Source organism: Pongo abelii, chromosome 3 (assembly GCF_028885655.2).
Source record: "Pongo abelii isolate AG06213 chromosome 3, NHGRI_mPonAbe1-v2.0_pri, whole genome shotgun sequence".
Lineage (NCBI taxonomy): Eukaryota > Metazoa > Chordata > Mammalia > Primates > Hominidae > Pongo > Pongo abelii.
This window is the reverse complement of record NC_071988.2, coordinates 90,583,643-90,610,437: the sequence shown is the minus strand read 5'-3', so window position 1 is coordinate 90,610,437 and position 26,795 is coordinate 90,583,643. Positions and strand designations below refer to the sequence as shown.

Sequence of the window (26,795 nt, the reverse complement as noted above, 5' to 3'; positions counted from 1 at the left end):
AAAATGACAAGGCAAAATAAAAGAAAATTAAAGAATTATTATACAAACAAGAGAAGTCATTGAACATAGTTTAAGGCCTTGAAGTGAATTAATCAGTCTAACTGAAAGCTGAAGAATAAACCATTAATTAACCACCTGAACTGCAAGCAATATGCTTTTTCAGCTTCTGTTCTGTGGACCAAATAACAGAAACAAATCTTCCTCATGGTTTATGTATTAGAATCCTTCTGGACTTGAATGAATAAAAGTCAATTCCATTTTTCAACTGTTCACAGAAGATTTAGGACTGTTTAAGCCATTTGTGTGGAATGCCAAACTGTGGACACTGTGCAGATGCTAGTGCTCAGAAGGCTTCTGCTGCTAAGTAAGGGTGAGACTGAATCGTGGACTTCCACCTTGATGTTTCCATTACATCGGTTGCTTGGTTGCTGTTCCAGTTTTTCTTATCTTTACACCCAAGTTGTCGAAGTACAATGCACCTATTAATAATGTCTATGGCTTGTGCTTTCAACTGTTCTGCAACGTGCAAATCTGTAAGAACAAGGGTATCTGCAGCATTTTCTACTGAGGGATTACTACACAAAGCTTCCTCACACAAGACCTTCAGCTGTTCCCAGTGCATGTTTGTCTGCAGCTGCCAACAAGGTGTCAGCCATTTTGTCAAGGTTTAGTTATTTCCCTGTTACTGAATCTCATCATTTCTTTAAAAACATCAGGATCTAAATCATTTATTTCCACTCGATTCTTTATGCTTTATTCCATTTCATGTTCAAACATGGCATTAAAAACTGGGGATGGAGGTACAAGCAGATTTATATGAGCTTTAAACTCTTGTTCTCTCACAAAAAACTGCAGTCTGTAAATCTTGTGTTATCCTAGAGATTACCTAAATCTTCTCCTAGTCAATACTCAGCCACCTTCAAAGTATTTGTATTAGTATGTCCTGATATATTTACTGAATCTTGGACCACAATCACCTCACAAAATAATGTAAGCTTGTCATCTGGTAAAAGACCATTAGCCTCCTCAAGCTAAAGGTCCCTTCTAATGATTTTTTTAAAAATCCCAGTCCTTGCCTTGCACAACTTGATATGCCTTTGACTTTCCATTGCTTTTCTTTCTTCCATTTTGGAGTTCAGAAGAGAAAATTTGAGTTTTGCTCACACTTCACTTTTGGGGCATCTGACTAAAAGCAAATATAAGGACAAGTTGTCTTCACTTTCATTATCTAATCCCTTTGGGTTTACCCTCAGGCACCATTTCATTTTGTCACTGGGCCAGGCGAAAATGTGGAACTTTTTACCTCCTCACCATTTCCTCTTGACAAAAAATGAAGTTATTAATGGTCTACGTGTTGAACATTTTACTACTTTGACCCGTGTATAACACTTATGGGACAAGAAGACATATCTCTAGGTATAGGTGGGGCGGGTTCCTGAGACATTGTCGCTTTATTGCATTCTTTTAGGATTTATGTAGTACCCCACACAATTGAGTACCTTACCTTAGATGTCTCAGAGCATTAGTGTTTGATTTTCACCAGGAGCATGGTTGAGAAGGGCCACCCTCATGTTTCCTCAATGCCTGGACTTGCCGGGCAGCAGTAGGCAGCCCTGGCTGCATCAGCTCAGAGACGCTGAGGCTGTGCTGGAGGCAGCAGAATTAATGGCGGCAAGTCCCTGTGGAGGCACCTTCACTAACCCACATTCCTCCTCCCCGGCCCTCCATCCTTCCCGATCTCCCGCTCCTCTTGGTGTCATTTCTTACTGCAATAGAGTTTTGCATCCACATACCTACCTAGTGCTATTATTGACAAATATATTACATATATATAAATTAAATGTTCAGCATGAAAACTATATATATATGCTTTATATATTTGTTTCTTAAATTTGCTAAGAAAGTTGAATAAATATGAATTTATATTATCTGTTAAAATTACATAATTATTTATTCAGGTGCACTTTTATATTAAGTTCGCACTGCTTTCTGTGTTTATTTACTTTTAGCCTAGAAAATTTTCTTCAGAATTTATTGTGAGACAGATTAGTTAGCAATAGTTTTCTGTTTTTGTTTGTTTAGAAATGTCTTTATTTCACCATTATTTTTTAAAGATGATTTTGTAGTATAAAGAATTTTTGATTGGCAGTTTTTTCTTTCAGCGCTTTGAATATGACATACCACTGCCTTAGGGGCAGCATTGTTTCTGATGTGTAGTCAGCTATTAATGTTATCTGAGTTCCCTTATATGTGGTTACTTGCTTTTGTTTTTGTGCTTTATAATTTTCTTTCTTTAGCTTTCAACTTATTATTATTGTGTCTCTGTTTGGATCTTTTTGTGTTTACCCTAAACTAAGAATTTGTAGAACCTCTGAAATGCATAGATTAGTGTTTTGAAAATAGTTAATGGGGTGTTTGGGGCATTATTTATGAATATTTTTCACTGAATCTTTCTCTTCTTCACATGGTACTCTTATTTTGCATATGTTGCTGTGCTTAAGTGTGTCCCAAGTCTATAAGGTTCTGTGTATTTCTCTTCATTCTTTGTTTCTCTGTTCTTTGGACTATATAATCTCTATTGATCTCCCTTGAGCATTTTTTTGGCTCTTGTTCATCTGCCTCAAACATGAAGCAGAATCCTGCTTATGCATTCTCTATTTCTGTTATTATATTTTCATTCCAGTATGTTCACTTGGTTCTTTGAAAAACATATAACTTCTATTTCTTGTGACTTATAATGACAATGTGACATTGTCATTATAGCTTAATGTGTGGTTTCAGCTTTATGTGTGGTTTCCTTTAGGTCTTTGAGTATATTTATAATGTCTAATTTAAAGTTTTGCCTACTAAATCTACAACTAATTTTTTTTTTTTTGAGAGTCTCACTCTATTGCCCAGGCTGGAGTGCAGTGGCACCATCTTGGCTCACTGCAACCTCCACCTCCCGTGTTCAAGCAATTCTCCTGTCCCAGCCTCCCAAGTAGCTGGGATTATAGACATGCACCACCAGGCCCGTATAATTTTGTATTTCTAGTAGATGGGATTTCACCATGTTGGCCAGGCTGGTCTTGAACTCCTGACTTCAAGTGATCCACCCACCACGACCTCCCAAAGTGCTGGGATTACAGGTGTGACCCACTGCGCCCAACCCAACTCATTCCTTTCACAGGCATGTTTTATTGCCCGTTTTCCCCATATAGCAGTCCCACTTTCCTATTTCTTTGTACACTTGTTAAAATTTGTTAAATCCTCAATATTTTAGATAATATATTATAATTACTCTGGAAATTATATCCCCATCTTCTTTTAATTTTCATTGTTAATTTGTTTGGTGAATAGATGGACTATTTTAATGAAGTCTCTTTACATTGCAGTGTTATTTCCATGGAATTTCTACTCAGAAAGTGAACCCTTGGGCATTTTCACAAGCCCTAGAATAACAGTGGTTTTAATAGGGACACTCTTTGACTCTTTTCTATTTTTTTGTTTGTTAATTTTACAAGCTCAGTCTAGCTCTTAACCTTCACAAATTATTGGCTGATTGATATTTTGCTTTTGGCATTGCCCTTGGGGCATATATCACTTCATAGTCTGATCTAATAACATTTACGCACTTTTGCAGTGATCGTTTCTGAGGCATTTCAGGGTGATATGAACACAGGAAATGCTGTTCTTTTCTATCTTTCTTTTTGTTTCTGATTAACTTTCTTATGGTCGAGCATTTACTTCAAGATAATTTTGTCACAAAACATCTAGCTTTTATTATTAATTTTTCATTGCTCTAGTATATCAACTTTGGAAAAAAAATCATTCTATTTTTAGCATTCTATTTGTAGTAGTGCTATTTCCATTTACAAAATATAGAAATTTTCAATCGTTGAAGATGTCAAATCCTAGAAAATACACGATGATGTTAACATTATTATCAAGTAGTTGTTGGCTGAAGGTTAATTTGATAAATTCTATTTTTCTAAATTAGATGATTCAGATGATTCTGATATTAGCTCTGTTTAGAAACAACTCCAAGAAGAGTTTATATAATGTATTTTCACACTGAAAATGAGACAGATTTGCTTCAGCCTCAAAGAGTGTATTTATGTAAAGTTAAATGAGTGCTGGCTGTGAGCTGCACTATTTTTTTCCTAAACTGGAAAACGGTAAAGAGGTGTGGTTTCACAAAGTTGCCCAGGCTGGCCTTGAACTCCTGGGCTCAAGTAATCCTCCCTCCTCAGCCTCCTGAGTAGCTGGGACTATAGGTGCATGCCACTGCAGTCAACTTCTCCTAATATGTTTACATAGTTGTCTCTAAAAACAATTTTCACTATTTATTCTTGTTACATTTAGAAGCTGATTCGTGGTACTTTTTATGCTACCAATCCAGAAGTGGCTAGGTCACATTTCTTCTAAAATGTCTGTCTACCTTCTTGTCGTAAGTTTGTTTTGCCTCAGCATTGATTTTTAGGCTTAACATGAGTTGCTTAAGACCTAGTCATAGGTTGTCACTATTGGCTTTGTTAAAACTTCCCTTCTTCCTGTAGTTGTTTGAGACAGAGTCTACATGTTTCTCATCCTAATGACCCAGAAATGCAACACATCACAGAGGTGATGACCATGATATAACCTAATGATCAATACCAGAGTCATATAATCATTTTCCCCTTCATGTGTGTTCCCTTAAGCTAGCCATTCCTCAGCTCCTGCAGAGAAGCCTAGGAAATAACACCCAAGGTCCTTAATAAAAGTCTTTCCACAAGGGTTCCCCCTCGCACTTCTAGGCAGCTGGTTGAGCTCTCTACCACCTCTGGACTTTCTGTCAGTTTCCTATCATCATCCCTAACATCACTTAGGAACTGTGAGTAATAAATTTCTTCTACTTTTGCATTTTGTTCTTCCTTTCTCATTTCGTTATATTTTACCTGACTCATATATCTGAAACTCACTTCCCCACCTCCATCAGAGCTTTTCAGGATCTTGGTTTATGGCCATTCTCAAGAAAAATACTTCAATATAAAATTGGAAAGAACTCACAACAATGTAAATCAGAACACCTCTGAATATATTTAATAACAGAGCAATTAGAACATAAAAGTTTAATTTCATGCATCATAAAATTGCTGTTTAGAAACAAATAGGATATGTTAGAAGTAAGAAAAAATAAAACACTTTGTTGAAGTTATATACCTATTTGCATTTTTTAAAAAAATATTACCCAATAGGCTATACAATTATGCCAACACATAATGCCAGGTTGCAAGGCACGGATAATGGGAGAATGCAAGATGACTCTCTAATGGGTGTAAAGCTTCCTTTTAAAGTGAAAAAAAATTAATTTGGATCTAGATAGTGGTGGTAGTGGCACAACATTTCAAATGTGTTAAATGCCAATGAATCATACAGATTAAATGCTTAAAGTGTATAATTTTGTGGTGTGAAATTCTTAAATCAATTATTTTTTTAAAAAACAAATAGCTGACCAGATTTGACTGACCACGAGGCCATAGTTTGTCAGCCCTTGGTTTATGCTACAAATTTAGTTCCCACATGCTTGAAATATTAAATGCTGTCATTTTTATCATTTGCATTAGAAACATAGCATGTTTTGAAACTATAATATATTATGCAATTATATGAACACTGAAATTATTATTGTGGAAATTTTTTGACTTGTTTAATGATAATAGTACAATTTTATTTTGCTGTACACACAATTGTTAGTGCTTTGCAATATTAATGAATTGGTTCTTTCAGCAACCCATGTTATTGATAATGTGATGACAACTATGGCCATTTCATTGGTGAGAAAGCTGAGTCAAATAAAGTTCAAGTAACTTGTCCAGTCCCACATCATTATATAGTGGTTTCTAAGACTTGAATCAAGGCCATCTGGATCCAGAGTGCCAGCTCTTAACCACCAGGTTATATTGACTCACCTATTTGGGGTACAGATGTTTTCCAAGTGTAGTATCACAGTTTCCCATTATGTAGATATATATTAATTGTAATTTTATTACAAATGTATAATTTAAAATATGTAGAATTATTATTCCAGGTGTGTATCACTGCATAACAAATAGTTTTCAAATGTAGGGCCTTAAAACAACTGTAATCATTTTATTATCATCTCTCAGAATCTGTGTGTTAGGTGGGCTCAGTTATGTGTTCCTTCACAGAGTTTCTTAGGTAGCTACTTTTCTATGGTGCCTGGGTCTGTAATTATCTGAAGATCATTCACTTACATACTTAGAGATTCATGTTGAAAGGCTCAAAGTGCTAGTGGGCTACCAGGATTCCTTAGGCATATATTTGTATCTCTCTACAAATTGTCATTTATTATGGGGACTACATGTTGAGTTATTTAGTAATAGTGGGCGAAAAAAAAGACATGAAAAAAAGAAACAGAAAGAGAGAAAGAGAAACAGAGGAAGAACATGCTGTGTTTACAGCAGAGCTTTGAAAGTTTAGCCACATTATTTTCATTACATTCTTTTTGTTGAGACAGCTACAAAGTTTGCCAAACTTCAAAGGGAGGGGATATTAATTGATAGGAAAATTGTCAATGTATTTATAGTCATGTCTCAAAATAACAACAAATATAACCCTTTTAAGAAGGCAGCAGAGGTTATTAAACTATTGTATGATTCATAAAATATTAAAAATAGTACAAGAAAAAGTATTAAAATTGCATGAATTTAGGTTTCTACAATTATTGCAGTTTCTAAACATTGTATTATATTTATTCATACATACTTTCAAAAATAGAACAAATGTCCTAAAAACAAGCTGCAAGTGGATAAAATAATATAAGAGAAACATTATCAAGTTTTTTGAATAACACTAGTGAATTAATAATGCAATGTCACATTTTGAAACTTCCTGTCTTAAACGGATGTGCTTATTTCACTATTTCACAAATTAAACTTTAAATATGATAATTAATACATAAAAACTTTGTGGAAAGTTAAACATTGCAGAATTATATAGAATAAAAATTAAAATTCTCATCCTTGGAATTACATGTGTTTTTTGAGGTTCTTTCTTGTTTGTACCAGTTTACATACATTTTATTGCATTGCAAAAAATACTTTTTTTTTCTGGAAACTACTTCTTCTGTTTAGCAAAGTGATAGCCTGTTTTCTGCAATGGCTACACTCATACATTTGTTGGAGGTACATGTGTTCATTGACTGAAAGACATTTAAGTGCTGGAGGAATCATTCTGTTCATACATGTGCTTATGTGCATGGATTTTTCATGACAGATTCCTAAGTGTAGAACTTCAGTTTCAAACGGCATATTTACATTTTATTTAAAAGTGTTATTTCAAATTATACTCCCTCAAAATAGATTTCTCAGGTTTTTATAGGGTGCAAATCTTCTCTATGACATCAATTTGTTGGCATTAATTCTATTTTACTGAGCATCAGTAACTTTTTAATCTTTTATGTCTTATGGGCCATTTTTACTTTTAATTGCTTCTTCATATTTTAATCACTTTTTTATTAGATTGTTTGTCAGTTTTGGTTAGTGATTTGTAGTTCTCACTGAACAATGGATACTAATCTTTTGTTATATGTGTTATAGGATAGGTTTTATGTGAATTACTTCAGATTTACAAGCATGATAAAACAACATTATTAATCTTTGGCACTATATAAGTTCTGTGTTTCTTTATATCTGTATTAATTCCTAGATGATTTGTATAAAATTTTCTATAATCTCTCTATCTCATCAATGTTTTCGAGTGTGTGTGTATATGTATATTACATGATTCATCTATGTCTATATAATTATAAATATACATATATGTGCATATATATGTTTTTAATCAGACCTTATGCTGTAGAATATTTTTGTGAGAAGTGGTTAATGGTAAGACTTCTAGTGACAAAAACAACTAGGTTTCTGTTAATCTGGACTAGTTTGATCATAAAGTGCTTCCCTGATGTGTAGATTAAAGGAGATTTATGGCTTGATTTAGCTATTTTCCACAAAATTTATAAACTTTTTGGTATCTTTTGTATATATTTTTTGACTTACTAAAAATTTATGTTTCCATATTACATTTATAGGAGGGATGAATCAAAAATCTCTGTGGAAAATAAAAAAATAGATACGATCATTTAAAGTATAGTTATGTAGAATAATAATAATTATTTCAAGGTGTCTTCAAAATACACATTGAATTTCACAGCATATCTATTAGCTAGTTAATTGATGCTGTGTCTTGTTTTAAAAGAAATGGACATATATATGTACCTGTGTATTTAGCAAGATTGAAAATTCACTAAGTCCCTTTAGAGTGACATTTCTATATTATCACAACCTAAAATAAAGGACTTACATTTGTTATTAAAGGTCAAAAATGATAAAAAAAAACTCATATGAAATTTAGGATTGTTTTTTCTAGTTCTCTTAAGCATGATGATGGCATTTTGATGAGAATCAAATTGGATTTATAGATTTCTTTTGGCAATATGCTCATTTTCACAAAATTGATTCTACCCATCCATGAGCATGGGATGTATTTCCATTTGTTTGTGTCATCTATGATGTTTTTCAGCAGTGTTTTGTAGTTTTCTTTGTGGAGGTCTTTTGCCTTGGTTAGGTATATTCCTTAGTAATTTGTTTTGTTTTTCTTTTTTTTTGCAACTATTTTCAAAATGGATGAGTTCTTTATTTGATTCTCAGCTTTGAAACCTGCATAGCCAAAGAAAGACTAAGAAAAAGAACAAACCTACAGGCATCACATTACCCAACATATTACAAGGCATATTACAAGTTACCAAAACAACATGGTATTGGTATAAAAACAGGCATGCAGATCAATGGAACAGAAGAGAGATTCCAGAAATAAAGACAAATACAGCCCACTGAACTTTGACAAAGCAAACAAATACATAAAGTGGGGAAATGACACACTATTCAACAAATGGGGTGGAATAATTGCAATCCCCATGTAGAAGAATGAAACTGCATCTTTGTCTCTCACCTTATAAAAAGTCAATTCAAGATGGATCAAATAATGAAATCTAAGACCTGAAACAATAAAAAGTTCTAGAAGGTAACATTGGAAAAACTCTTCTAGACATTGGGTTGGGCAAAAACCTCATGACCAAAAATCCAAAAGCAAATGCAACTAAAACAAAGATAAATAGTTGTAATTTAATTAAACTAAAAAACTTCTGCCAGCAAAAGAAATAATCTGCTGTGTAAACAGACAACTCACAGAGTAGTGGAAAATATTCATGAACTATGTATCTGACAAAGGACTAATGTCCAGAATCTTCAAATGGCAAAAAAAAAAATAAAATAAAAAAATAAAAAAAAAAATCCACAAGAAAAAAACAAATAACCCCAACAAAATGTAGGCTAAGGTAATAAATAGACAGTTCTTAAAAGAAGATATATAAATGGCCAACATATATGAAAAAATGCTCAACTTCACTAATTATCAGGAAAATGCAAATCAAAACCACAATACAATACCACCATACTCTTGCAAGAATGGATATAATTTAAAAATCCAAAAATAATAAAATATTGGCATGGATGTGGTAAAGAGGGGACACTTTTATGCTGCTATGGGAAGGTAAACTAGTACAACTACTATGGAAAACCATATGAAGATTTCTATAAGAAATAACAGTAGAAATACCATTTGCTCCACCTGTCGCACTACTGTGTATCTTCCCAGAGGAAAGAAAGTTTTTATATGAAAAAGACCCACACACATACATGTTTACAACAGCACTATTTGCAATTAAAAAAAAAGAATGGAACTAGCCTATATGCCCATCAACCAACCAATAGGTGGATAAAGAAAATGTAGTATACATCCATACACACACACACAGATGTTGCAGAAAGTCAGAGACCCCAAATGGAGGGACTGGCTGGAGCTGAGGCAGAGGAACATAAATTGTGAGATTTCATTTTAATATGGACATTTATCAGTTCCCAAATAATACTTTTATAATTTCTTACTCCTGTCTTACTTTAATCTCTTAATCCTGTTATCTTCGTAACCTGAGGATGTACGTCACCTCAGGACCACTGTGATAATTGTGTTAACTGTACAAATTGCTTGTAAGATGTGTGTTTGAACAATATGAAATCAGCGCACCTTGAAAAAGAACAGAATAACAGCAATTTTTAGGAGACAAGGGAAGACAACCATAAGGTCTGACTGCCTGCGGGGTCGGGCAAAAAGAGCCATATTTTTCTTCTTGCAGAGAGCCTATAAATGGACGTGCAAGTAGGGAAGATATCACCAAATTCTTTTCCTAGCAAGGAATATTAATATTAGTACTCTGGGAAAGGAATGCATTCCTGGGAGGAGGTCTATAAACAGCCACTCTGGGAATGTCTGTCTTATTTGGTTGAGATAAGGACTGAGATATGCCCTGGTCTCCTGCAGTACCCTCAGGCTTATTAACAGTGGGGAAAAAAATCCGCCCTGGTAAATTGGTGGTCAGACCAGTTCTCTGCTCTCAAACCCTGTTTTCTGTTGTTTAAGATGTTTATCAAGACAATAGGTGCACTGCTGAACATAGACCCTTATCAGTAGTTCTGCTTTTGCCCTTTGCCTTGTGATCTTTGTTGGACTCTTATCAGTAGCTCTGCTTTGCTCTTTGCCATGTTCCCTGAGAAGCATGTGATCTTTGTTCTGCCTTTTGCCCTTTGAAGCATGTGGTCTTTGTACGTACTCCCTGTTCTTACACTCCCCCCACCCCCGCCTTTTGAAACCCTTAATAAAAAACTTGCTGGTTTGAGGCTCGGGTGGGCATAACAGTCCTACTGATATGTGATGTCACCCCTGGTGGCCCAGCTGTAAAATTCCTCTCTTTGTACTCTTTCTCTTTATTTCTCAGCCAGCCAACACTTATGGAAAATAGAAACTCCATTGAAATATTGAGGGTGGGTTCCCCTGATACATACACACACACACACACACACACACACACACACACATGCATACAGATACTACATATATATATACATATATATATATATATATATATGTATATATATGCACCATGGAATACTACTAAGCTGTAAAAAGAAACAAACTAATGGCATTAACAGCAACTTGCATGAAGTGGGAGAGCATTATTCTAAGTGAAGTAATTGAGGAATAGAAAATTGAACATCGTAAATTGTCACTTATAAGTGGGATCTAAGCTATTAGGATGCAAAGGCATAAGAATGATATAATGGGCTCTAAGGATTCAGATGGGAGGGTGGGAGGGTGGTGAGGGATACTAGACTATACATTCAGTGCAAGGTACACTTCTCACATGATATGTGCACCAAAACCTCAGAAATTACCACTAAAAAACTTATCCATCTAATCAAACACAACCTGTTCCCAAATAACTATTGAAGTAATTAAAACTATGAGAATGAAATCAACCAGACAAATATTTTTAAGTATCTGGAAAAAATAGAATTTGCTCGTGAAACCAAAGATGTGGCAAAATAGTTCAATTTTACAGTAGGAAGCAGGTAAGAGTGGCTATATTTCTAATTCCACATAATTTCCACTGAGAAATGACTTAAGTTCTTAAAACAGTAAACATTTGGCCATCAATTTTAGCAAAAAATGTGACAATAAAGCTGCATGGAGTGTAAAAGTGAACCAATACTACTTATCTCAAAATATCAAAAGGAAGAGAGAGACTTTCTATACAATTTAACTATGTAATAGTTTCTTTAGCAACAGTTAAAACAACAGAATCCTGTTCAAAATGAAGCCAAATTATTCTGAGTATATGCAAAACAGTACTGATACTGTCAGTAGACTTCTTAATGTTCTTGTGTTTATGTAAAATGTGTGAAATATAGTTAAGCTGAGTAATTTTTTTCATGTAACTTGTGAATTAAAACAACAAATCTCAATATAAGTGCAACAAATTTCAATATGAGCTCATATGGCTTTATATTATTTTTTATTTTCCCTAGTGTTTTCTTCATTGCCACAAAATATTGCTAATCATTACCTGGGTGGTAAATCTCTGAAAAACAAATTTTTACTTGACAAGGTAGATTTTGAAAAGTTTTTTTTTTTTTTTTTTTTTGTCACAGGAAGAAAGAAATCTTGAATCACAATCTTTTCTTTCTTGCTGGAATAAACTGAAGTCATCCCATCTGTCTGGTTTTCCAGCTTCAAATGTCAGACATAACTAATCCCTTTTTCCCTTCATCCCTTTTCTAGCAAACTTCCAGAAACAAAACAGACAAAACTTTGTGATGATAAATATCACAGTTGCCACACAGGCCAGCAGAAACCCAATCACATCCAAAGAGTGGTACTGGAACCAGGTGAGGTCACGGGCTGCAACTCGAAGGTGTTTGGCTCCTTTGTGGCGCATGACAAATTCAATCCAGAAGACTGCTCGATCCAGGGGCTTCACTGGTTGATCATGTTGAATTCTTGATAATTTCATAACATTCTCTTTATATCTGAAGGATAAAAATAAAGATACCAACACTGAAAGTAAGTTAATTTGCCTGTACATATCAAGTCTACGAAAGGCTTTTAAAGTGTCAAATAATTCAAAGTAAATGTCAAAGAATTGACAGAGAATTTGTGTATTTTAATTTGAGTCATCATAGATAGTTTGGCTTTTAAATTGGACTTTTCTCATTGACAAATATTTTTAAAGTAGAAATGGAAGGTCAGGTGAGAAAGTTAATTTTTTTCAAGCAGATAAAATATAAGGCATTTTAATTGGTTTTTAATTGTTTAATTTTAAGTTTTTGTGGGTCCATATTAAGTGTATGTATTTATGGGGTACATGTGAAATAATCACATCATGAAAAATAGGATATTCATCCTTTAAGCATTTATCCTTTGTATTATGAACAATCCAATTACACTGTTAGTTCTCAAACAGGCATATGAGCACATGCTCAACATAATGAGCCATTTTAAGTGCTGTAAGAAAGATTGTGAAAATGCAATGTGAGAATTATCATCTGTAAGTTCCTAAAAAGGAATTTTATCATGGTGAGTGACATACCTCATAGCTCGTCACTTGGCTTTTACATTACTCTTTTGTCTCCTACTGTTTCCCACCCTGTACCCAGAATGATTTTTAGAAATTCAAGTCAGATTATGGCACTCTTCTGATTGAGATTTTTGCCTGGCTTCTCATTATTTTAATCATAAAATTCAACTCTGTTATTTGGTCTACAGAACCCTACATTGTAAGACACTGGCAAGCTCTTATTCTAACACTTTTCCCCTGCACACTGTCTTCTAGATTGGCCTTCTAATTTTCTTTAAGCTTCCAAAGGTGTTCCCATCTTAGCACTTTACACATTTTGTCCCTTCTCTCCTGCTCTTGGAGTATTCTTTCTTGCTACAACCCAAGCCATGCGTCTCTCCCTTTTTGTGGCTACCCTCTAAGTGTTACCTCTAAGAGAGGCTTTTACTGGCCAGACTATGATGGAGTCTCTAGGATTTTCTCTATTTTCTGTGCTTATTTTCTATCTGATTCCTAGAATTTTGTAAATGATTTATATATCTCATAAAATATACATTTAAATATAAAATACAAAAGATAAATATACATACACTAAGTGAATAGTTCAAAAATGGAAGATCATCTTGAACATTATCTTGAGGTGAAGATACCAATTTACCTACTGTTCAGGTCATGGTATATGCTATCACAACCTACCTAGAATAACTTTCTTTTTCCGAACCATTTAGTGACCACTTTTGTCCTCCAACTAAGGATTAGCCTGACTTTGAATAACAACATTAGTTTTGCTTGTTTATGTAATTGAATTATATAATATGTACTCATTAGTGTCTTTTTCTTTAATGTAGCAGTTCTTGGGTAATTCCATTGCTATGTAGTATTCTGTTGATTGATAAACCACAGATTACGTCTTTATTTTATGATGAATAGATATTTGAGTTGCTAACAATTTTTGGACACTGTTGATAATTTTGTCATGAACACTCTTCTATACAGCATTAGATTTATATATTTATGTATATCTGTTGGGTATACAATTGAGAGCAGAATTGCTGAGATAAAAGTGCATGCATACTTATGATTTACTTCTTGACTTTAAATGTTTTTGAAGTGTATTTTGTTAATTTCCAAAATTTAAAGATATTTTAGTAATAGTATTTTTAACCTCCTTTATTTGCACTATGGCTGGATCATGTACTCTTCGTGATATTGAATCTTTTTGTATTTCCTAAGTCTTGCCCACCACATATCATTGCCCACCACATATCATTCAAGTAATGATTAACTACTTGATTTATTGCCCACCACATATCATTCAAGTAATGATTAACTACTTGATGTGCTCTAGGAAAATGTGTCTTCAAGTTGATATATACAATACATATATGGGTATTGTTTATGTATATATGTGTGTGTATATGGTTTTACATTATAAGATTCCCTTTGTTAATTGCGTTCTTCAAATGTTTTATGTCCTTACTCATTATTTGCTCTTTTATTAAAAATCTGTTTAGATTGAGTGAAAGTATTTGTATAATCACATTTAAATCTACCAATTTGTTTTATATTTCGTTTCTATTTGTCCAAGCTGGTTTGTGTTGCTTTTCAATTATTTCCCATCTTCTTTAAAGGTATATTGATCATTTGTTATCCTTCTATTTTCTTTGGGATAAAGTATTTTTAAAGTATTCCTTTAGATGATACCCTCCTTACACAAAAACTTTATTAAGAGTAGTTATAAATGCTGAATTGATGGTAGCTGGACTCTGCAAGGAATTTTGCACATTGTTATCTTTGGGGTGTGAACAAAATCAATTATTAAAAATATAACTTAAAACTATATTTTTTGTGCTTCAAAGACCATCATCAAAAAGTAAACAGTTAGTGCACCCAGAATGGGACAAAATATTTAAAAATTATATATCTGATTTGACCCATAATATATAAATAGTTATTAAAACTTAATAAGACAAATAGCAAAGTTAAAAATGTTCCAAGCATTGGAATAGACATGTTTTCTAAGAAGATATATGAATGATCAATAAGCACACTTAAAGATTCTCAACATCTTCAGCAGTAACGAAAATGCAATCCAAGACCAGGATGAGAGATCATTACACCCACTAAGAAGGCTGTCAGAAAAAGACAGAAAATAAGAGGTTTGGCAACAGTGTGGAGGAATTGGAACCATGTTGTACCGCTGATGGTAGTGATGAATGGAACAAGTACTTTGGAAAACAGTTTAGCAGTTCTTCATAAACATACGGTTCTCACATGAGGCAGCAATTCCACTTATAGTATCAACCCAAAAGAAAGGAAAACATGATTATGCAAAAACATGTATAGCAATATTCCTAGTAGCCACAATTGGAAACAATCAAAAGGCCAATGCACTAACAAACGAACAACTAAATTATGACATATCCATAAAATTTTATACAAGTGTATAATATTTTATACAAGTGTAAAGGAAATGAAGTATTAAAACACACAACCATATGAATTAAAATAAAAACCATAAAAAAAACAAAAAATTAGGCTAAGTGAAATGTCATTTACACAGCACCCAAGACTGTATAATTCCATTTATATGAAATATCTAGAGAGAATAACCTATAGAGAAAGAAAACAAATTGGTGTTAGACTAGGACTAAGCAGTCATGAGAATTGATTTTGGTGACATTGCAGTTTCTTTTGTGTTGATAAAAATGTTCTAAAATTATATAATGGTGATAGTTTCATGACTCTGTAAACATAGTAAAAATATTTGGATTTTATGGCATAAATAGGTGGATTTTAAGCTATCGAAATTAAATCTCATTTTCAAGTCTGTTACAATAATGATGATAAAAATTAATTTTTCAGCAAGAAAATAGTTATATTCTGAGACATTTTAGATATTTAATTAAAACATTTTATTATATTATTTCAAGTTTATTCTTCCTTTCTATTATGGATTCATTATGTTAAAATTTTAAGAAATGTATTTTTTATATTATCTATATCATTTTAAAATTATTTTTGTTTAAAAAATTGTTTCACTAACTGGTTACTCATTAGATGTATGGGATTCAAATACAATTTTTAAATAACATATAAAAAACAAAGCAGATTTCAGGTTGGTTAAATCATTTAAATTCTTTCAAGATTGCTCTTTTATAAAAAGGATGAAACTCATGCTCACTATTAACAAGAAAAGCTATCTACAAATACCACCTAGTGAAAAATATTGATCTACTCACAAAGGATCATTAATTACTGTCTTCAGTGCATTCAGCAAGTCTGTACTCGACATTGTGTGGAAGTCCAATCTAACAGCTGCTCCCTTGGCCTTCATGTGAGCAATGTTATCAGGCTGATCAAAAAACAATGGAATGCCCACCATAGGGATTCCATGGTAGATTGCCTCATAGACGCCACTGGCTCCACCATGAGTTATAAAAGCTCTGGTTTTTGGATGACCTAGGATTGGATGAATTTTAGCAAAATTATTCATAGGAATATAATGAGATGCACAACGAAAGGCTCTGAAAGTGACAATGTCTTCTAGATAACACATTAAACTAATTTGCTATTACTTTACAGAGTTCAGGCGAAAAAACACGTACTTGTTTAGGAGATGTAACTGAAAGCTATATGGTGTGTGTGACTTCAGACTGCAAAACATAATACACAATTTTCAGATGGACTAATGAAAAGTGCATTCTAGATTTTTTAAATGTGCACAAAAGAGGACAGCAAAGAGATGGGCATGAAATAAAATTTTAAGTACAGTCACAGAGAGTGATATGTGGGGTGTGCAAGGCAGCAGGCAGTGGGTTGGTGGTGGTGCTAGGATTGAGGAAAGACAGGTTACACTTCATCATGAAATGTGTCATTACTTTAAGATTAGGAATTTAGTCCTCCAGAAAATACAGAGTCACTGGTGATACAAGAGCTATTATATTTACTGGCATTTGAAATAACCCTGCAGGAGAGGAGAAAACAGGTGTAAAGTTATAGAAATAGGAGACAGAGAGACAGCCCAGGAAGATATTGAAAAAGTCTGTGAGATATAATAGCACCTAAAATAAAGATTCTCTCTGATTCTGACCATAAAGAATGTGAGTGTATATCATAAAATGCCAACAATTACAGCATATTTTTCCCCTAGGACTGGAAAATAAATGTAAAGAAGTTCTTTTTTGTTTTCCTATAAGAAATATTCAATAAGCATGTTTCAAGATGAACTATTAACACTCTAATGTGCAGTTAATAATATATCCAGTATTTGTTCACCAGAGTGTTACCTAGAAGGTCATTCTGGGGTATCCACTTGTACAGCCGAGTATTGAGACCTAAGGCATCTGGTTTATTCCCATCAAATCTCCACAGAACCTGTTACAGTAAAGAGCATATCTTATTCCATGAGTGGAACTCAAAAATTATAGAATGTTAGAACTGTAAAAAGGGTAGGAATGAGATCAAGGGATGTTTGTAAATAAATCTACTCAAAGACTGATGTAAAAAGAATACTCACATTTTATTTTCTTAACTTTTATAATGATTTAGATACATAAAAAACCATGATTTTCCAAAATAGTACCTTAGAAAAGTAAGATTATCAATGAAAAGTTCAAGTATTTAAAAAATTGTTACACTTTTTAAAAGAAGACCTACCTGCGGCCAACCATCATATGAAGAAAAAAACTTAACATCACAGATCATTAGAGAAATTCAAAGCAAAACCATAATGACATAGCATCTCACAGCAGTCAGAATGGCCATTATTAAAAATTCAAAAAATATCATGATGTTGGTGAGGTTATATAGAAAAGGAATGCTTATACTCTGTTGGTTGGAATGTAAGTTAGTTCAAGCATTGTGGAAGACAGTATGGCCATTCCTCAAAAACCTAGAGGCAAAAATACCACGAAACTCAGCAATCCCATTGCTGGGTATGTAACCAAGTACTATAACTTGTTCTTTTATAAAGATCCATGAACATATATGTTAGTTGCAGTACTATTCACAATAGCAAGGACATGCAATCAACCTAAATGACCATCAATTATGGACTGAATAAAGAAAATATGGCATATATACACTACAGAATATTATGCAGCCATAAAAAAGCAAAAATATGTATTTTTGCAGGGATAAGGATGGAGCAGAAGGCCATTAGCCTTAGCAAACTAACACAGAAATTGAAATCCAAATGTGACATGTCCTCACTTATGAGTGGAAGCTAAAAGATGAGAACACGTGGACACATAGGTGGCAACAACATACACTGAGATGTGTTGGAGGGTGGAGGGTGGGAGGAAAGAGAGGATCAGGAAAAATAATAAATGAATATTAGTCTTAATACCTGGGTGATGAAACAATCAGTACAACAAACCCCCATGACACAAGTTTACCCATGTAAAAAACCTGCACATGTACTCCTGAACTTAAAATAAACGTTAATAATAAAAGTTAAATTAATTTAATTTAAAAAATAAAAATATTCTAAAAAAAGTATAAAAAATTATAGGGAGTCATTGTAATTCCAGTGTAAAAAAACAGTAACGATTTAGTAATGACCTATATGTTTGTTTTATGTATTTTATATTAGTTTTCATCTCCAAATTTAATTGTAAGGTATTCTTTTTTTTGAATAATATGAGAAGTGGTTTAAATATATCTACTTGTCGGTAGGTTATTATATTAGAGCCTGTTGTCCTTTGATTGACAAAATAGCAAGTCTGTAAAATAAGCTACTTACAAGAAATAAATAAATGCTGCCAAAGTTTTATGTATAACTTCATTGGAATTACAAATTATCAAGCACTACTTCCAAGAAAAATTTCAAGTGACAATTTTTGACACAAATTCAGAATATTACCAGTATTGTTAATTCTGGATTTTTTTTTTTTTTTGGCCTAGAAATGAGGAACCTGTTGGTATCATGAATACAAATAAAGCTGTTGAATAAACTCAAAATTGTATTTTTCTGAATTTGGTCAACTGATTATTAACACTCAGACAACGTGCTACAAACTTTGACAACAGTGATTAATATGTTCTGCTACAGCCAAGACATTTATATTTAAGCATTACTTAAATGTTACTAATTAGTAACTTAAACATTACTAATTTTGAAACTCCAAAGCAATCCTCACAAACTGAACAATAATTTACAGTGTTTAACTTTTATTTGCTACATCAGTGTTAAAGTAACTCAGGTTTCATCGAAAAGTTAGAGGTCATTATAAGAAAGCTTTATCAGATAGGAAATTAAAAAGTAATTCACAAATACGCAAAGGTCACTGGTTTATTCTATATAGAAGAAAATATATTCCTACTGTGTTCTGTGGAGGGGCATCTGAACCTGTTCCCCTGCCTGGCTTCCTTCTGTTTGACTCATTCCTATATTTCCTTCTGCTGCCTCCATTGGGAGGAGTTGTTAATCTGGTAGTTAGTGCTGAGTCCTTGTGGGGCCACATTTTATACTGTACAGGATCCACCTTCAGGTCAGGATCCATCTCCATCCTTTCTCTTTCATCTTCCTGCTTCAGGCAGTGTTCTCTATTTGTTGTCACATATTTCACATAAGCATTTGACTTAAAGTACAAACAGAAATAGTACATTCCTTAATTGTAAACATTCACCAAGACCTTCCAGAGTACAATAAGTAATAGAGGTGGCCCAAGAGTAAGTCAAATGTTCTTCACTCATTGGATATTGCTGAGATTAGGAAAAGTGTTTTGAAGAAAATTATCATAAGTCTTACTTGTATTTCTACAAATATGCAGTTCTGGATATATATTTTTAGTTGAAAACACCTGAAAGTCATTCTAAAGACTACATTAAGCACCATTTTCACTTACCTGAACTATATTGAGTTAAATTCAGCAGTATGTATGACTCTTAATATCAGAAATTAAAAATAACCATGGGTCTCAAGTTCCCTTTTGTGGATACATATGGAGTACTGAGTTCCCACTGATACTAATAGGAACCACTCATGCATAACAAGGGTAGTAACTCCCCCAGGGCCACATGTAACCACTAAGTCTGAGGCACAACTATTACTTGTGCCAGTGGAAGCTACACAAGCATATTTAAGGCTGTATTTGGCTGTAAAGAATTCAATCTACTCTTAATATCCTTTCTATGTAGATCACAAACTTTGACAGCCTCTTTCAGTAGTTTTCCACACCAGTAAGGCACTTTATCTTACCTTTTGTGGGATCTTGGCAAGGGCTGTTGCAATTACGTTGGCCCTTTCTGCTGTCATGTTACTGACCATTGACCCCAGAGAAAACACCACAACACCATTTTCTCCAGAGCTCTGAACAAACTCCTCCATTTCCTGTGAAAAAAAATTGTTTCATCACAAAAGAGTATCACCACAGCAGGCACTACTGAAAGAATTGGTACAAAATATTAAAGAGAGAAAATCAAGTATTTTGAGGAATTATTGGAGTAAATAATATTTTTAAGTGACTCAATCACTCAGTTTCTTTGCAAGAAGATGTTTGAGATAGTTGGCCTCTGTTAAGGATATTTGTGTAAATATGTGTGTGTATGTAGGTATGTGTCTGCATGTGTGTAATGGAGAGAAGAAATGGAGCTATTACACTGTAGTCAGGGAGATAATGTTAAAAAATATACCCAGACCCTTCACTTATAATACTATAATTACTAATATAAGTTCTGGAAAAAGTGGCACCACTCGGCTTTAATCCTATATGTTTGTTCTACTAAATCACTTGTGTTTATTTCAGGCAGGTTTTCTGTAGAATTCTTTTAGTTTGAAGCCATTAGTGGTTTACTTCCCTAAATATGAGCACTGAGGAAAACCTATTCACAGTTGAGATAATTTTATATCTACATTTATGTTCCTCTACAATGCTTTATGCTTCACTTAAAGTTTGTCAGAGTTTTCCAGTAGTTTTTCAAAAAATAAAAAATGAAAATGAAAGCTGGTGGTTAAGAATCATTGACATTCCTGAGTCTAGTATTGTGATTTGGAATTTTTATGGATCAGTCTTGAGAGTCTCATTTATCATACAGAATTGTAGAGTTTATAGTTAGTAGTTGAATAATTGTACCTTTCAGGTTATTGTTTAGGTGGAGCACCTATTGCCCTGAAATCACACTGTTAAATTGATGTGCTATTTATAACTGCATGTGACGAACTCTCATCATCACTTTGTTGTGTCTCAGAGGCAGCACTGGCACCAGAATAGAAAATGCCACCAGGCCTTTCTGCAGGGGAGATCTTGTCTTTCTTTTGAGTAGCTCACGCACACCACATTATACTCCTGGTGAAGATGTGCTTGGCTGCAATTGATTGAGAATTATTCTGACTTGAGTTCCCCAATGTATACCAATATTAAAATTTAGATATTTTCAGATTTAATCATTGGGGTAAAACTTTTCCAAATGGTTTTTAATAAAACAAAGAAAAAAGTGTCTAAATATAAACAGTGCACCACATATTGCAGAGTGTTTTTTAAATATGATTTTTAATCTTACATTAACGTGAGAGTCCTTGTGCTACTATTCCACTGAATACCTGGGGCTTCTAGGTGTTGTATGTGATTGCAGTTACCTATATCCACATTTAATGTAACTCGTTTTCAGTGTTTCATCTCACTGGCTTGATACCAGAGCCTTGTTTTTCTACCCGGTGTTGAAGGAATCTAACCTCTGTTTAGAGATTCATCACTGATATGGACCGGTTGTTTCTCCTTTTGTGATAATATTATAAAAATAATACAAAATTAATGTAAGAAATTTTATAAAAGTATGAAAAGCTTTTTAAAAACTATTTTTCTAAAATTTCTATCTAGAGGTATAATTTATAGAAAATATGTATTTTTATTATGGATTTTGTCCTATTTATGTAGGTAACTGTACACATGTGACACTTATTTAGAAAATTTTAATCTTATTGTATGTACATTTCCTCCTGCAAGAACTTGCCATCTTGCTATATTTACCATTTTCTAACTCACTTTGTTTGTATTATGGCTGACAGTGTAACTGAACATTTCATTGATAAAATTATTTTAATGCTACTATATGCACATAAGTTTTAATCATTCTTTCATATAAGATGTTGGATTACTTCTAATGTTAATTTTGTGAATATTTTCCATAATGTTTAATAGATACACCTTGTTTTTTTATGATTTCAGGTGAATATATTATAAAATTAATAACAATATGCATTTTTAAAACACTTGATACTTTTTGTCAAGTGTCTTATTTTCTTAAAATATATAGAAATTATCTGAGAATGTAATATATAATTGAAAAGAATGCAACCTGGGTTAGCAATTGTTTTACATAATAAACAATTAAAGAAGTGGTTTCACAACCATTGACTTGCATTCAAAGCTTTCCACAAGTTAATAACAAGACCTAGTATTAGTAATTACCACTATTATACTACTAGTCAACCTTTTTTCTTGTCCTTCTACACCTCCTACTCTCTTCCTCCTCCTATTCACACTGTCAGTTTCCCTTAATGTGAATGGGGAAATCTTTCAAGAGCAGTGTAGAGTGGCATAGATTTTTCATTAGTCTTACCTCAGCTTTTGTCTCTTGAGAAAGTGGCTATATAAAGCCCATACAATTTGCATTAAACATAGATGCTGAGCTTAACAATGGAATAAAATCTCAGTTTTATGTAAGCAAACATGTTCTTTTAAGAGGTTGCATAATAATGCATTGAAGAAGGCTTACTTTGTACATATGTCTTAAAATGTGATATTAATTTAAAATATATGAGGTTCTTGTGTTCCTTCAAAAAGAATATAATCTTATACACTGACAGAATTTTTTTCGTATTGAAACTAACGGCACTATTCAGATACAAGTGGCAGAAATTATTTGGTCTTTATTATACATGCATTGTTCACTATCTCTGTGTTTCTCTGTCAGGCACCTATGATGTTGAGACATGTTCCCCCAGGAAGCTTTTCTGAGTTGCTTTCATAAGGCAGACATCATCTGCTCTAATAGTGTATGTTTATGCTCTAAAATGTTAAATTCTGGGATCTCAATGCAGAATGATTTAAATGCTTTATTAAAATCAAGTGAACCCTGTGTTTGTCTGCACATATTTAAGGCACACATTTATATTGTTGAGGAAGTGTTTTAAGCTCGAATACTGGTGAAGATCCTTATTACTTATGGTAGAATTTTAGAATTTCAACTAGCTCATCTTACTGTCACAATTGATATGTCTAATTTTAATCAAGTCCAAGGGTATCTGTCATCTATGACTTTGCAAGAGAATATATCCTTGATGTGCTGAATAATCTGGTTCCATTAAATGAGGAATGATATCTCAAGTGACTTGCACATATTAAGTAGTTAGTAGTATTAGTAATAATCACAAAATAACCACATTGCAAAATTAATAAGATTTCTGAGTCACTGACTATATGCCAGAGACATTTTAAGTGTTTTGTCTGTTTTAATATTATTTAGACACAACAAAATATGAAGTTGGCACTATTTTTGTAAATGTAGGCATATTATTTCTATCAACATTCTAGTAAACTTTTCCATCATCTGCTACCTGAATCCATGCAAAATTTCCTAAATAGTTGGCTCTTTACAGTGTGACCCTTCTGTAATTTAATCCATTGAATATCTTGGAGGCTTTTCTTAAAAAAGAGAATCGTTTCATATATATTTATTTCTTAACTCTTTTTAGTAGTTTTTCAATATTCTTAATAAATATTTCAACTCCTAATACGTATCTGGCTCTAATTTACCTCTTAATATCATCTGATTCTTAATCATTCCCTGAAAACAAAACCTGAGGACTTGAGAACTGTCCTGACCAGTTTATCTGCTTTCCCTTTTTGTCTGACCCTCCTCGTCATTCTTTTACCTATTCCTGCATATTGTTCAGCTCTCATCTTACTAATCAGTGACTCCAGGATACTTTCTATTATCTCCACTGATGCTTTCTTGACATTGGGTTTTTCCTTGAGATACTAGTTTTTTATAAAATTTTCATTAATTACTTATATTCTATATTTCAAAGTAGAATGTAAAGTACGTAGAGACAGAAACTGTGTCTATTTTTTTCTCTGAAATTTCTGCACTTACTTGTGTTTTGCACTAATCCCTTTATAAGTATTCTTTGAATGAATGACCAGTACCTTCTTAGGTGTTGCATAATCAAGACTTTACTTTAACCAACTCTATTTTCAAAGTCTCCTTACTATTCCTCTCTATTTGTAACATGCATAAAGCTCACATACATGTGATGGTATTAACATGTACATGAGTTTCTAATTGGTATCTGCTTTACACCACCTACTTCCCATCTTTCTTTCAGTGTAGGTCAAACATTCTGAATGAAGACTATAGACTCATTTCTACCGACACTTTGAAGCCAACAAAATAAAACCAATGAAAGTATGTTTACCTTAGGTAGGGGTTTGGCAGGTTTGCAGTGGAGTCCTCCAACAAAATCAACGTTTGGTAAGAATGGATGAGGAAACTGAAAATTCCAGGAGTTTCGCATAAGCCATATGTCAGCTTTCCCCATTGTCTCAAATAAGGTAGTGGGTCTTCCTGACAGGAATAAAGAAGAGAAAAAGTGGATGACATAAGATAATTACTTTACATAACTTTCTGAAAGGGGTTAGAATAATGTAGGCAAAGATGTAGGTAAAGTTTGTGTGCTTTGAAAAATATATACATATATTCATATATATGAATAATATATTTTTTATGTATTATATATTTTGCCCATGTTTTTTAATAAGAAAGGCAAAGTGGTGGGAGAATTATGAGGTTAAGCTACATCTCTAATGTCATGTCAGTATACTCACTATTATTAAAATAAGTCATAGAGAATTAAACATCAATTTATTTTCTCTTTAAAGCTTCAATAGTAGCATATAGATATTTAAACAACTCTTTGAGCTGTAATTCTACTGTACCCATAAAAACAATTTTCTAACAGTCTAGCTTACACAACTCATTTAGCTAATCCTTCTATCCTTGGTTCTTCAAGTGAACTCTGGGCTATTTTGAGAGTATGGCAGAAATCCTTGTACCAACTACTCATTTGGATTTGAGCTAAGATCTTAATAATATTATCTTTTAAGTAAATATATTTGTAAATTATAGCTAGAAATTTTTGAGAAATTATTGAAGTAGAGATCTGTACTCAACCTTAATCTGTCTCATATTTTTAAATAAAGCAACATAGTTTCAAATAAACTATATAGATATAACAACCTTCACACTTCAGCAAGATAATTGGACTTTAAATGAATAAATTCCAGTTCTTTAGTGAAGGAGTATAGAAACATTAGAAACTTCAAATTACCCTTATTGACTTTTGCATCTGAGATGTAGACATTATCTCTCTCTACTGTGAAGGAAACCTTCTGGAAACATGGGAATATCTTTTTAATTTCTAAATAAGAAAACTGAGATTTACAAAGAGAAATTTCTGCAGTTATATAGATAGTTGTAGAAAAATGTGTAATTACTCATTCTAAATCTATGCATTCAGAAAGATGTTACTTGATGGATTTTACTGTTTTTGAGATCTAAAACATTATATAGTAAAACAGACGTGTAATTGCTTAAAGTCTTAGGTGTACTAAAATTTGTTTATGATTTCCTAGCGTGTTCTGTATGAGAGATGGCCACAGGGTTTTAACTGACCCTATAATTTGAGCTTTTCTATAATATTTGTGAGATTGATAGATCATCTTGTATTTTCATTTCATAAATTCACTTACCAAAAACTCCACTTCCCTGACTTTATGGCTTTATATAAGCTCTGCTTCAAAGACACAAATAAGTTAGATCTTCATGTTACTGATTGAAAAAATTCTTACCTAAAATTTCACTGTAAAACTGATCCCACTTCTTCATATCACATATTTGGAACCAAAAGTCAAAATAAAGCACATAGATCATATTTTTTACCCTCTCCATGAAAGTCATTTGATCACTTAATTTTGACATAACAACAGGTATGTAGGAAGGAGGGAAAATCAGTCCTCCACCATGCCTTTCAAGTGTGTAGCCAGGAGTAAAGCGGAGACTGTACACAAAGGGTATGTTAAATAGCTCAGCCAGCAGCTCACCACAGGGAAAAAAAGCATCTGCAAAAACGATGTCAAATCTTGACTCTAGTAGTTTTTTCATAAGTTTCTTATTTGAAACTATATCTTTACAGAAGTTTCTAAATATGTCATATAATTTCCACAGCACTTCTTGTTCTTGTGAAAAATATAACGAAAATGTATCTTTTGGAATGTCTAAAAATCTCTTAACCTGTTGCATGATGATATTCTCAAATTCAGTTTTAGTTAAAGATGTAGGATAAACTTCAAATGTAATAGTGGATGAGTCGTTGGGATCAAAAAGAATGGAAGCTGAAGATGCCAGTACAGTCACCTCATGACCTCTCTGAGCAAGTTCTTTCAGGATTGTCTTCATAGTCATCCAAGGGCTGTATTCTGCGGCCCATACCAGCACTTTTCCACAACTCCCAGAGCTAAAGTAACAACTGAGATGTATCAGCAGGAGAACTGAAGTCCATTTCAGAGCCATCCTGGTACAATGTGATAATTCTTTTCAAGTCATTGTTTCTTTCTCATACTTATATACAGAGATAAATCAATCAAGTTAAAACATAACTCCTTCAATTCAAAGTAAATACATTATATGAGCATCCTGAGTACATGGATGACAAGGAGACAAACAAAGTTTGATTGCTTCATATTTACTCAAGAATGTTTGATGTTTCTTTTATGTTTATATTTGCTGTCATCCACCTAAGATT

The 26,795-nt window shown here is 33.1% G+C and overlaps 1 protein-coding gene and 1 pseudogene across 4 annotated transcripts; both read right to left on the bottom strand.

The window, feature by feature from the left end:
- Window positions 1–280: 280 nt before the first annotated feature.
- On the bottom strand, window positions 281–1,444 carry LOC100939531 (speckle-type POZ protein-like; annotated as a pseudogene).
- A 10,241-nt stretch (window positions 1,445–11,685) lies between these two features.
- Window positions 11,686–26,589, bottom strand: LOC100446313 (UDP-glucuronosyltransferase 2B11). Of its 4 annotated transcripts, XM_024246073.2 has the most exons (7): window positions 26,254–26,563; window positions 25,843–25,902; window positions 24,411–24,559; window positions 20,193–20,324; window positions 17,278–17,365; window positions 16,231–16,450; window positions 12,182–12,461 (listed from the first exon to the last, which is right to left on the bottom strand). In XM_024246073.2, exons 1-7 carry the CDS (start codon window positions 26,561–26,563, stop codon window positions 12,182–12,184), a joined length of 1,239 nt encoding a protein of 412 aa, XP_024101841.2. The 4 variants fall into 4 exon arrangements, with proteins under 4 accessions (XP_024101840.2, XP_024101841.2, XP_009238321.2 ...); XM_024246072.2 differs by having other exon boundaries at window positions 11,686–12,461; window positions 25,843–26,589; XM_009240046.3 differs by lacking the exon at window positions 25,843–25,902 and having other exon boundaries at window positions 26,095–26,563.
- Window positions 26,590–26,795: the final 206 nt, after the last annotated feature.